This window comes from Mytilus edulis, chromosome 3 (genome assembly GCF_963676685.1).
Source record: "Mytilus edulis chromosome 3, xbMytEdul2.2, whole genome shotgun sequence".
NCBI classification, from domain to species: domain Eukaryota; kingdom Metazoa; phylum Mollusca; class Bivalvia; order Mytilida; family Mytilidae; genus Mytilus; species Mytilus edulis.
In genome coordinates, this window is record NC_092346.1 from 77704477 (window position 1) to 77716769 (window position 12293).

At 33.9% G+C, this 12293-nt stretch overlaps 1 protein-coding gene across 1 annotated transcript in view; it reads left to right on the top strand.

Annotated features, from left to right (window-relative positions):
- The window catches only part of LOC139517497 (sodium-coupled monocarboxylate transporter 1-like), a 50638-nt gene extending 45185 nt beyond the window's left edge, over positions 1 to 5453 (top strand). The window contains exons 14-17 of the mRNA XM_071308636.1: positions 423 to 649; positions 2068 to 2168; positions 3821 to 3939; positions 5044 to 5453. Of these exons, the coding sequence (XP_071164737.1) occupies positions 423 to 649; positions 2068 to 2168; positions 3821 to 3939; positions 5044 to 5196 (600 nt within the window). The 3' untranslated portion in view covers positions 5197 to 5453. The remainder of the gene's footprint in view (positions 1 to 422; positions 650 to 2067; positions 2169 to 3820; positions 3940 to 5043) is intronic.
- The last annotated feature ends 6840 nt before the right edge of the window (positions 5454 to 12293 follow it).

Sequence of the window (12293 nt, forward strand, 5' to 3'; positions counted from 1 at the left end):
GTTGTTTTGCAGATGTAAAATGTAGATAATTTTGACCTTTTTAAATATCAAACGCAATACATGCAAATTGAAATTACTGTAAAGCGGATAGGACATGAATGAGTATCTAGAGCCATGACGATTTAGAAAAAAACAACAAAAAAACACAGTATTGAATTTCAATCGGACATCTGTCAATACTAACAAATAAGTCTCGTTTGGATTCAATCAATTCAAGTTATATACTTTGTGTTAAATTGTATGAAAACCTATAGAATTGTGTGTTCTGATTTTTATGTAGCATTTAATTTGCATAAATATATTTAGACGTCTTACATATTCACAATATCTAAATTCAATCATATTGTTGAAAACATGATTGATGGGACCAACCATCGGCAAAAGTCATTCCGAGTGGTCTATTAGTTTGATTATATTTGTAGAGTGCTATTATTGGTACGTTGATGAGTGTTGCTCTCGTATTCTGGCTTACCTTAGGACAATCAATGTCAAAGTCACTTCGTAGAGCAGTACCACTTGTTTCAGGACCAACAGATCAGTGCTATCATAACTCATCATCGATGATAAGTGTGAATGGTTTTACCAATTACACAGTAGGATATTCATATTATACAACAGAAGATCCACTTCCTGATGAGTCAACAGAACCGTAAGTGTAAATAAAAACAGCTATGAAATATCTTAAACATCAATTTTATCAAGTAGTAATGGCATAAACAAAGACAACAGTAGCATACCGCTGTTCAATAGTCATAAATCAATTCAGCGAAAGCAAATTCTGAATACAGACTAAAACTGGTGGAAACTCATCAACCATAAGAGGAAAACAAAGGAACAACAATGTTATATAAACAATGAACTTAAACAGAAAACAAACACAAAAACACATAAACGGACTATTTGATAACAACTGCCATATTACTGATTTGGTTCTTGCAAATAAAAGCAATAAATACCTCAAAGAAATGTCATAGATTGGAGGTAATGCGGCAAGTTTGTGGGTTTCTAATACAATTTTGTATCTGCTGTGGTTTTATTCTTAGTAACTGTGATGTTTGAAAATATTAGTTTTTGATGCTGTATTCCATGGTGAAATAGATATTTGTATTGATATCATACTGCTTTTCATTATCGATCATTATCTTCCCTCACTTATATTTCAGAGCATTACCATTTTCTAAAAATGATTCCATTTGGTTTTTTTGTTTGGTTTTTTTTTCTAGAAAAAGCAAACATTGTGTCATGCACGTCATACGTATTTTGTTTCTGTTCGTCAATTTATTGTTGTGCTTTTATTCTTAGTAACTACGATGTTTGTGTACTAAGATAAACCGGTTTCTCATCGATAGAAGCAAAGAATGATGTCGTTTTGTAATATGTGTTAAAACTTTATTGATACATACAGTTTTCTCATCGATAGGAGCAAACAAGGTCATATTATTATCTTTTCACGTGTTTCTTAACCGGCTTAAGAAGAATATCGAGTGGATTGTTGTTTTTCTTTGTCTTTTCGAAAGCTGGTCCTGTTATAGCTAGCATATATTTAAAATTCAGGCGATATGTGTTTACCGACGTTCTAATCGCATTAATCAATAGGGAAGAGACTTATCAATGTAAAACACAAACTGGTGGCATTGCATGAACTCTGAAAGGCGCAAGACACGTTGCGTCGACAGTAAGTGACTCCGGCTTTGCAGGCACCACCCGTCACTAGAATATACTCATTTTCAATCATAAAATTATCAAAAGAACACAATCGATAAACATGTCGCTTCGCGAATGAGTTGAGACACAGATTTATTTCTAAATCATATTGGGAAAGTTATATGTGCGAATATAGAATATAATACTAGTATTGGATTTCAAGTTTTGTTTTTTGTTTGCCTTTAATGTGCAGCGTATGTTTTTACAGTTGTATGATGTTAAACAAGTGTTTCTAAATAAACTCATTATATATACCAGGATACAATTTATACTAAAAATAAAAACAAAGTACTAGTACATTCAAAACCAAACAATGTGAACTGTTCAAATATTTTAATCAGGAATATTCTTTTTCCATTTCAGGGAAGGTTTAGATAAATACTATTCTATTTCATACCTATGGATAAATGTTTTGGGACAAGCATTTACTATATTTTTTGGGATCATAGTAAGCCTTATTGAAGGTAATGACTTAAAGTTTACTTTCTTCCTTGACTTTTTGACTTTCAGGGCATGATTAGAGGACGGAGGTGCGTCTTTATGAAAACTGGGCACGAAGACAACTGGAATAGAATTTAAACACCATACAACGACCTACTCTAAAAGTTCCAAAAAAAAGCAAATGAACAATAAAAAACTTTTAGTCGAAGAAACTTTTAAGACAGTAGTTCACCGATGATCAAATCACGTAAAATCGAGTGAAAAAGTATGAACCCTAAACAAAGAGATAAAAAAAACGAGCTACATAGTAAAGTCGGTTATTTTCAACTTAACAATTGATAATCAAACCATTTCATTTGACAATAATCACATTTCAAAATATTAACAATTGCCGAAAACTAGTAGATTAATTGTGAAATCGGAAAGTTTTGCTTAAGGATGTACTTAGGTGAGGTAAGCTAAAAATAAATAAATAAAGAATTTAAAATTGATACTATAAGCTGGTAGAGCATTCTTTAAGGGTGAACATAAGCTAAAAATATTGATAGGTCATGGACCTCCTTTACGAGCTATTTCAGATTTAAAATATGTCGGGAAAAGGCTGACTCGGACTTTTACCTCATGTTTGCATTGGTATTATTTGTGTCCCAAAACAAAAGAAAGAAAATTAACAATCTTCTAAAATTTTTGTAAATGACCTATCATGAGCTATTTAGTCTTATATGAAAAAAATAATTGGTGTTATTGGGCAAAATATTTTGCCTTGTTTTGTATGGAAAAACACCAAGGAGTCCGAAAATTTTACACGAATTCCAAAATCTCACCTAATTACATCCTTAAATGTGGTATTATCTAAAAAAGAAATCTCGCAATAGGTTTAATGTAAAATGAATTTTAAGACAAGTAAGTTTTTACAACAATGCTCTAAGATTAACATTTACGGAAGTAAAGACCGACTTTTATGATAAGAAAATACTGCTTACATTAAAATAAATTTTATGTGTAAACCTTTTGTTTAGAAAAATCAATGGTACCTAAAATCCTACCATTTATATAAGATAAATAGAAAACAAGAGATGAAGAAGACCACTAGTGTGAACAGAAAAATATATAAGTTTCAAGATACATTTATTGGAACTCATTAAATTTACATTTGACAAGACAAAATAGAACAGTTAAGACTTTAAAAGTAGTGAATTGTTGCATGCATATCAGTAACTTTTGTTAGCAATTTTGAAAGTTGAAATGGAACATTTAGCGTAGTTACACCTTGTGTAAGAATCCTGGGTTTTGGTTGGTTGATAGCCAGTGTATTTTTCACCAATTTACTGATATCAAATGAATATCGTTTATTTTTAACGTTGCCGGGGTATATGCAAAAAGGATATGCCTTTTTTACCCTCTCTGACGTGGTATTTGCAAAAAAATACTCTATCCAAGTGGACGCTTGTAACGTCACGATCATTAATGCGTTTTAGACATTCGGTGTAATTAAACAGATATAGCATGTCCTTGAGGGGTATTTGCGAAAAATACCAGTCTTGAGAATGAATTTCCCTCTCCTTACGGCTCGCGAAATTTAACATTCTCTCGACTGGTATTTTTGGCAAATACCCCTCAAGAACATGATATATCTGTTCAAAATACACAAAAGTTTTGTATTTATTTTTTAAAGGTGTACCCTCGTCTGAGTCTGTAGATGTGAGATTTGTTTTACCGTTTTTTGACCAATTCTTTCCTTGTATCCCAAAACGAATTAGGAAAAGACTTTATTTTGGAGTCCCATTTGATAAGGTAAGATTATCTAAGATGAAAGTGGTACATGAAGTTCTTGGCAACAACTTGTTTTCACCTTGTAAAGTTCATTCAAATTTTAATGTTTAAACGTTTACATTTTCTGCATTGGTGAATAGAAATTGAAATTCCAGTGATAATCTGATAAATGTCGATCATTGCATTAAGTCGAAAGTGGTTCACAAGTCATAACAAATATCCAATGACTGATACAATTGTCCTACACCAACTGCTCCGTTAAATGACGGATTTACAATTTTGGTCGGGTCAATAAATATCATAAATAATATTAAACACACATATTCATTTGGAAAATTTATCACAAAATGGAAAACTAAAGCAAAGGATATCCAAAGGGAATGATAATATAGAAATGCATGGGAGGATATCCAAAAGGGTTGATCGACGAATTATATTTCTGGGTCTACTTTCACCAGAAACGCTCAAACAACAAAAAATCAAAACAATGGATGCTGAATTACTAAACTCGCCATGAGCTATATGTTCAAAACCAGTTAAGCATGGACAATTACATAATATGATGTACTTATCTTAAGACACAATATAAGTTTTGATTATATTACAAAGCTTGCTTAGGTTTTAGATATGATAAAATAAAAGGTGTTTGCCACTGCTGGTGGACGTTTCGTCCCCGAGGGTATCACCAGCCCAGTAGTCAACATTTCGGTGTTGACATGAATATCAATAATGTGGTCATTTTTATAAATTTCCTGTTTACAAAACTTTGAATTTTTCGAAAAACTAAGGATTTTCTTATTCCAGGCATAGATTACCTTAGCCGTATTTGGCACAACTTTTTGGAATATTGGATCCTCAATGCTCTTCAACTTTGTACATGTTTGGCTTTATCAATATTTCGATTTGAGCGTCACTGATGAGTCTTATGTAGACGAAACGCGCGTCTGGCGTACTAAATTATAATTCTGGTACTTTTGATAACTATTTGCGCAGTTAAAAAGTGAAGGGTGACAGTCTCGAACATATTTGAATAGAGCAGCTTGCACTTCTGACAGCGTGAGCGGAGCATCTTTATATAAATATGAAAACATGACGTTTAACTATAGTATTTGAATTTAATTGCAGAGAGAAATTATGTTGGAAAAGTATGGTAAGGACGAAACAGACGTTGCTACACTGAATAATCTTGGAAAAAAGAATGAATCTTCAAAAATAGAACTTTTGTCATTTCAAAAGGAAGGAAAATTTCTTACGGATGAAGAAAAAACAATCATTTAAGTTTGATTTATACCAGTTCAAGTCTTATCGTAAACCCATGGTTCTTCTCATAAGACAGTTATTTTAAATACACATTAGTGCATAATATACATTTAATTCGATAGAGTAGTTTTGAATGTGTGTGTGTGTATGTGTGTGGTTTTGTAATGCATGAACAAAATGTCTGTGTCAATTTTTCATTATATCACGCATAATGAAATGGGTTAATTTTTTAATCCAAAATCTAACAAATAAAAGTTTTACAACCTTTATAACTATATATTGTACTGTTCTTATTTTGTTGGAAAAAATGGAAAGGGACATACAATTTCTTTACAAAATTGTTATACATTTTTTTCAAAATAGTTTGTAAATACCAATTAGTTTCAACCAACTTGAATGATATTACTGCCAATCATTAATCTTGTCATAAATGCGAAATCCATACATTTATTATTTTAACGTAAGATTAATTCGATTTTAATTCCTTAATAAATGTTGATATGGTTTCCTTGAATTCCATAACAACTTTTGCTTTATCAACGTCATGATATAAAACTAATTAAAACTAGAATTGCCATTGCAAGCAATAGCGGATGTCACCCTTCCCCTATTGCCACTAAGCGGCATCCATTTGAAAACAATTTAACAGTGAATGCAGATCAACGCATTGCGATATATCTTTCTGTAAATTTTCAGTAAGTTTTGAGAATTGTCAAAAGTTTCACATTTCTTCTGTTTCCATGGCAACGGCAGCCATTTTGAAAATTCCGAAGTCAAAAGTCTCATATATACATGCCAGTTAACAATTATATTAAGTTTCATTAAGTTTGGAGCATTTTGAAAATATTTGACATTTCTGCAGTTTCCATGGCAACGGTGGCCATTTTGGAAATTCCAACTTCAAAAGTCTCATGCAGACTTGACAGTCAACAAATATATTAAGTTTCATCAATTTTTGAGCATTTTGAAATTTTTGAAATTTTTGACATTTTGTCTGGTTTCTATGGTAACAGATACCATTCCAAATTTCTAATGGCAGATACCACATTGGTACATGGGAGGGAACATACCATCAAAGTTTCAATGGATTTGACCTACCATTTTAAGAAAGTAAATTCCACTTTAAGGTTTTTGAAGCATTTTGACCATTTTTGACTTGTTTCCATGGTAACGGCAGACATTTTCGAAATTCCAACGCCAAATTGCACATCTACCAATGTTGCTCATCGTTACTATGAAGTTTCAAAAAATTTGGAGCATTTTGATATTTTTGAAATTTTTGGTGCAGTTTCCATGGCAACATAGTAGTTCCAATGATTGCCAAAATCATCCAAAACCAGTATATGGCTGGCACCTACATTGTATCAAAATATGATGATTCTGAGTTTAAAAATCTCCAAATTATTCACCAAAACCAAAAACTGGAATTTTTCACAATTATTCTGTTTCCATGGAAACGGCAGCCATTTTTTATGGTCTTAGACCCACCTGCACCCCGAAATTTTTTGTTCCACCTTATAGTGAACTATCATTAAGATTGGTTCCATTTCACTCCAAAAAACATGCCGGACAAAATGGGTGGAAGTATAATAATAATAATAATAATAATACAGAAAAAGAAACAGAGGAAAAGCAATATGTCACCCGACATTGTCGATCGGGTGACATAACAAGAAGTAATTGTAACAGGATGCTGTTACGAAGTCTCCCAAACAAAGCTCCCATAACTCGCCATTTATATGGTCCCATGTTCATTTGATTTGATTTTTTGTCCAATACAAGAAAATATATGGCTTACGAGTGGGGATCTCCACCATTTACAAGTATTCAAACAGGAAGGGGTGGTGGTAACCCCCAGAGACTTTACCTACATTTCATTTGATTTGTTTTATTGTCCCATACAAGAATATATGTGGTTTAGGGGTGGGGATGTTGACCGTTTACAAGTTTTCAAACAAGAGGGGGTGGGGTGACCCCCTCGGGACTTCCCTTTTATTTCATTTCATTTGTTTTATTGTCCCCTACTAGAATAAATATGGTTTAGGGGTGGGGATCTGGACCAATTACAAGATAAAAGCACATTCTCAAATTGAACGGGGTTGGGGCACCCCCAGGAACTTCCCTTTAATTTCATTTGATTAGCTTTATTGTCCCATACAAGTATATATATGGTTTAGGGGTGGGGATGTTGACCGTTTACAAGTTTTCAAACAAGAGGGGGTAGGGTGACTCACTCGGGACTTCCCTTTTATTTCATTTCATTTGTTTTATTGTCCCCTACAAGAATATATATGGTTTAGGGGTGGGGATCTGGACCGTTTACAAGATAATAGTACATTCTCAAATTGAACGGGGTGGGGTGACACCCAGGAACTTCCATTTAATTTCATTTGATTAGTTTTATTGTCCCATACAAGAATCGATATGGTTTAGGGGTGGGGATGTTGACCGTTTACAAGTTTTCAAACAAGAGGGGGTGGGGTGAGCCCCTAGGGACATCACTTTTATTTCATTTCATTTGTTTTATCGTCCCATTCAAGAATATATATGGTTTAGGGGTGGGGATCTGGACCTTTAACAAGATAAAAGCATATTCTCAAATTGAAGGGGTTGGGGATGACCCCCCAGGGACTCCCCCTATATTTCATGTGATTTGTGTTTTTGTCCTATAATCATTTCTGAAGACTTCATGTATCTATCACTTACAGTTTTCAAGTTATATTCATTTGAAAATTTTAGAAAATAAAATCCCATAGGGTTCTATAGTAAACCCCTCCCTCCTTTCTACCCCCCAAAATACCCCTTAATAGACCCCAATGCACAAACGAAACATTGATGGCTCACCTAGACATGTTAGTCTAACATATTGTAAAATCCTAAGTAAATCTGACAAGCCGTTTAGGAGAACCGCTGCGGACAAGTTCATTTTTAAAGTGGCGGAAGAAGAAGAGGAAGAACTAGATTTGTAATTGCTAGCAATAACGGATGGCACCCTTCCCCCCATTGCCAGGTGAGCGGCAGCCATTTAGAAAATTTTTGCTGTTTCCATGGCAACGACGGCCATTTTGAAAATTCGAAACTCAAAAGTTAAGTCTACATAAGCTAGGCAAAAATTGTTATAAGTTTCATTAAATTTAAAGCATTTTTGAAGTTTTTCATAATTTTGCTGTTCCCATGGTAACGGCAGCCATTTTGAATATTCCAAAGTCAAACCCCCGCTGCAATTTTTTCCCTCCATAATCATATATACCATCATATACCATTTAATGTCTCTAGAATAAATTTAACATTGATGTTCTGGAATGTTCTATGAAAATTCAAAGTTTTGACCTTTTTGCATTGTTTCCAAGGTAACAACAGATATTTTGGAAATTCCAACGCCAAATTCCACATCTACCAATGTTGCTCATCGTTATTATGAAGTTTCAAAAAATTTGGAGCATTTTGATATTTTTGAAATTTTTGGTGTAGTTTCCATGGCAACATAGTAGTTCCAATGATTGCCAAAATCATACCAAAACCAGTATATAGTGGGCACCTACATTATATTAAAATATAATGATTCTAAGTTTAAGCATAACGTAATAATTCACCAAAACCAAAATCTAGATTTTTTCACTATTGTGCAGTTTCCATGGAAACGGCGGCCATTTTTTACCATTCCATAGCAAGGTGCACAACTTCACATGGAGGTCTTCATTATAGTAGAGTTCTATCAACATTGGTCCATTGGATTCCAAGAACTCGCGCGGACAAAATTTGTTGCAAGAAAAATAAGAAAAAAAAGAAACGTAGAATAACAATACGTCACCCCAACTCCGTTGAGGGTGCCATAATAATAAAAACTAGAATTGCCATTGCAAGCAATAGCGGATGTCACCCTTCCCCTATTGCCACTAAGCGGCATCCATTTGAAAACAATTTAACAGTGAATGCAGATCAACGCATTGCGATATATCTTTCTGTAAATTTTCAGTAAGTTTTGAGAATTGTCAAAAGTTTCACATTTCTTCTGTTTCCATGGCAACGGCAGCCATTTTGAAAATTCCGAAGTCAAAAGTCTCATATATACATGCCAGTTAACAATTATATTAAGTTTCATTAAGTTTGGAGCATTTTGAAAATATTTGACATTTCTGCAGTTTCCATGGCAACGGTGGCCATTTTGGAAATTCCAACTTCAAAAGTCTCATGCAGACTTGACAGTCAACAAATATATTAAGTTTCATCAATTTTTGAGCATTTTGAAATTTTTGAAATTTTTGACATTTTGTCTGGTTTCTATGGTAACAGATACCATTCCAAATTTCTAATGGCAGATACCACATTGGTACATGGGAGGGAACATACCATCAAAGTTTCAATGGATTTGACCTACCATTTTAAGAAAGTAAATTCCACTTTAAGGTTTTTGAAGCATTTTGACCATTTTTGACTTGTTTCCATGGTAACGGCAGACATTTTCGAAATTCCAACGCCAAATTGCACATCTACCAATGTTGCTCATCGTTACTATGAAGTTTCAAAAAATTTGGAGCATTTTGATATTTTTGAAATTTTTGGTGCAGTTTCCATGGCAACATAGTAGTTCCAATGATTGCCAAAATCATCCAAAACCAGTATATGGCTGGCACCTACATTGTATCAAAATATGATGATTCTGAGTTTAAAAATCTCCAAATTATTCACCAAAACCAAAAACTGGAATTTTTCACAATTATTCTGTTTCCATGGAAACGGCAGCCATTTTTTATGGTCTTAGACCCACCTGCACCCCGAAATTTTTTGTTCCACCTTATAGTGAACTATCATTAAGATTGGTTCCATTTCACTCCAAAAAACATGCCGGACAAAATGGGTGGAAGTATAATAATAATAACTAGATTTGCCATTGCAAGCAATAGCGGATGGCACCCTTCCCCTATTGCCAGGTGAGCGGTAGCATTGGTAACGGCGGCCATTTTGGAAATTCCAAACTCAAAAGTCAAGTCTACATTAGCTGGGCAACATTTGTTATAAGTTATAATAAATTTGAAGCATTTGAAGTTTTTTGTATTTTTGCTGTTTCCATGGTAACGGCGGCCATTTTGAATATTCCAAAGTCAAACCCCCGCTGCAATTTTTTCCCTCCACAATCATATACCATTTAATGTCTCTAGAATAAATTAAACATTGATGTTCTAGAATGTTCTGTGAAAATTCAAAGTTTTGACCTTTTTGCATTGTTTCCATGGTAACAACAGCGATTTTGGAAATTCCAACGCCAAATTTCACATCTTCCGATGTTGCTCATCGTTACTGTGAAGTTTCATTAAGTTTGGAACATTTTTGAGTTTGAATTTTTTGGAGTAGTTTCCATGGCAACATAGTAGTTCCAATGAGTGCCAAAATCATCCAACACCTGTATATAGTGGGCACCTACATTGTATTAAAATATAATGATTCTGAGTTAAATAGTATCCAAATAGTTCACCAAAACAAAAAACGGGATTTTTTCACATTTGTTTCGTTTCCATGGTAACGGCAGCCATTTTGAAAGTGCCACCCCCAAAAAGCAAATCTTCATTTGGTGGTTAACATTATGGTACAGTTCCATCTTCTTGGGTCCATTCATATGAGAGTTCCAGACTGGACAAAAATGTGTGGAAGAAAAATAATAAAAACTAGATTTGCCATTGCAAGCAATAGCGGATGGCACCCTTCCCACATTGCCAGGCGAGCGGCAGCCTGTTTGAAAATTTAAAACAGTATTTACACATAAATACATTACAACATATTTATTTGAAAATTTTCATAACGTTTTGAGCATTTTTCAATTTTTCACATTTTTTGTGTTTCCATGGCAACGGCGGCCATTTTGGAAATTCCAAAATCGAAAGTCTTATCCTTACTTGCCATTTATCATAGATAATGAGTTTCATTAAGTTTGGAGCATTTTGAGATTTTTGGACATTTTTGCTGTTTCCATCCAACAACTGTTTCAACATTGACTTATGCCATGTTATATCTATACATGAAAATTGTTCCACTTTGATCTTATATTCCTTAAAAAAATGCTGCTTTGATGTTTTTTCCCATAGTATCAATGTTAAACTTTTCCCAAGTTTCCATGGCAATGGCAGCCATTTTGAAAATTCCAAGTGCTGTTGGTACCTCAGGGCACCACTGCCAACATTTACATAAAGTTTCAAGAGGTTGCCTCTTATAATGAAAGATTTAGAATTTTGATTTTTTTTTTACATTTTTGCAGTTTCCATGGTAACGGCGGCCATTTTTTACCATTCCAATGTCTCTTGCACAACTTCACATGGCGGTTCATATTATGGTATAGTTCCATCAACATTTGTCTGACCAATTCCGAGAAATAGCATGGACAAAATGTGTGGAAGAATAAAAATAATAACTAGATTTGCTATTGCTAGCAATAGCTGAGGATGGCACCCCGTACTGCACATTGTCACAGTAGCATCAACACTTATGAGTGTACAAAAGTCATCTTGAACCATTCCATGAATCTTGCAACTCTTCACCTAAGTGTCCTTAATATAAAAGAGTTCCATCAACTTTGGTGCAATGGATTTCCATAAAACTCCTGGACAAAATGTGTGGAAGAAAAATAATAAAAACTAGAATTGCCATTGCATGCAATAGCGGATGTCACCCTTCCCCCAATTGCCACTAAGCGGCAGCCATTTCAAAATTGTTTAACAGTGAATGCACATATATGCATGGCAATACATCATTCTGTAAATTTTCAGTACATTGAGAGCATTCTAAAAAATTTCACAATTCTGCTGTTTCCATGGCAACGGCAGCCATTTTGAAAATTTTGAAGTCAAAAGTGTCATCTTTACTTGCCAGTTAACAATAATATCAAGTTTCATTAAGTTCAAAGCATTAAGAGAATTTTTGACTTTTTTGCAGTTTCCATGGCAACGGTGGCCATTTTGGAAATTCCAAAGTCAAAAGTCTCATCCAGACTTGCCAGTCAACAATCATATTAAGTTTGATCAATTTTGGAGCATTTTGAAGTTTTTGAAATATTTGGTCCTGTATCCATGGTAACAGAAGAGTTCCAATGATTGTCAAAATCATTCAAAAGCTGTATATAGTGG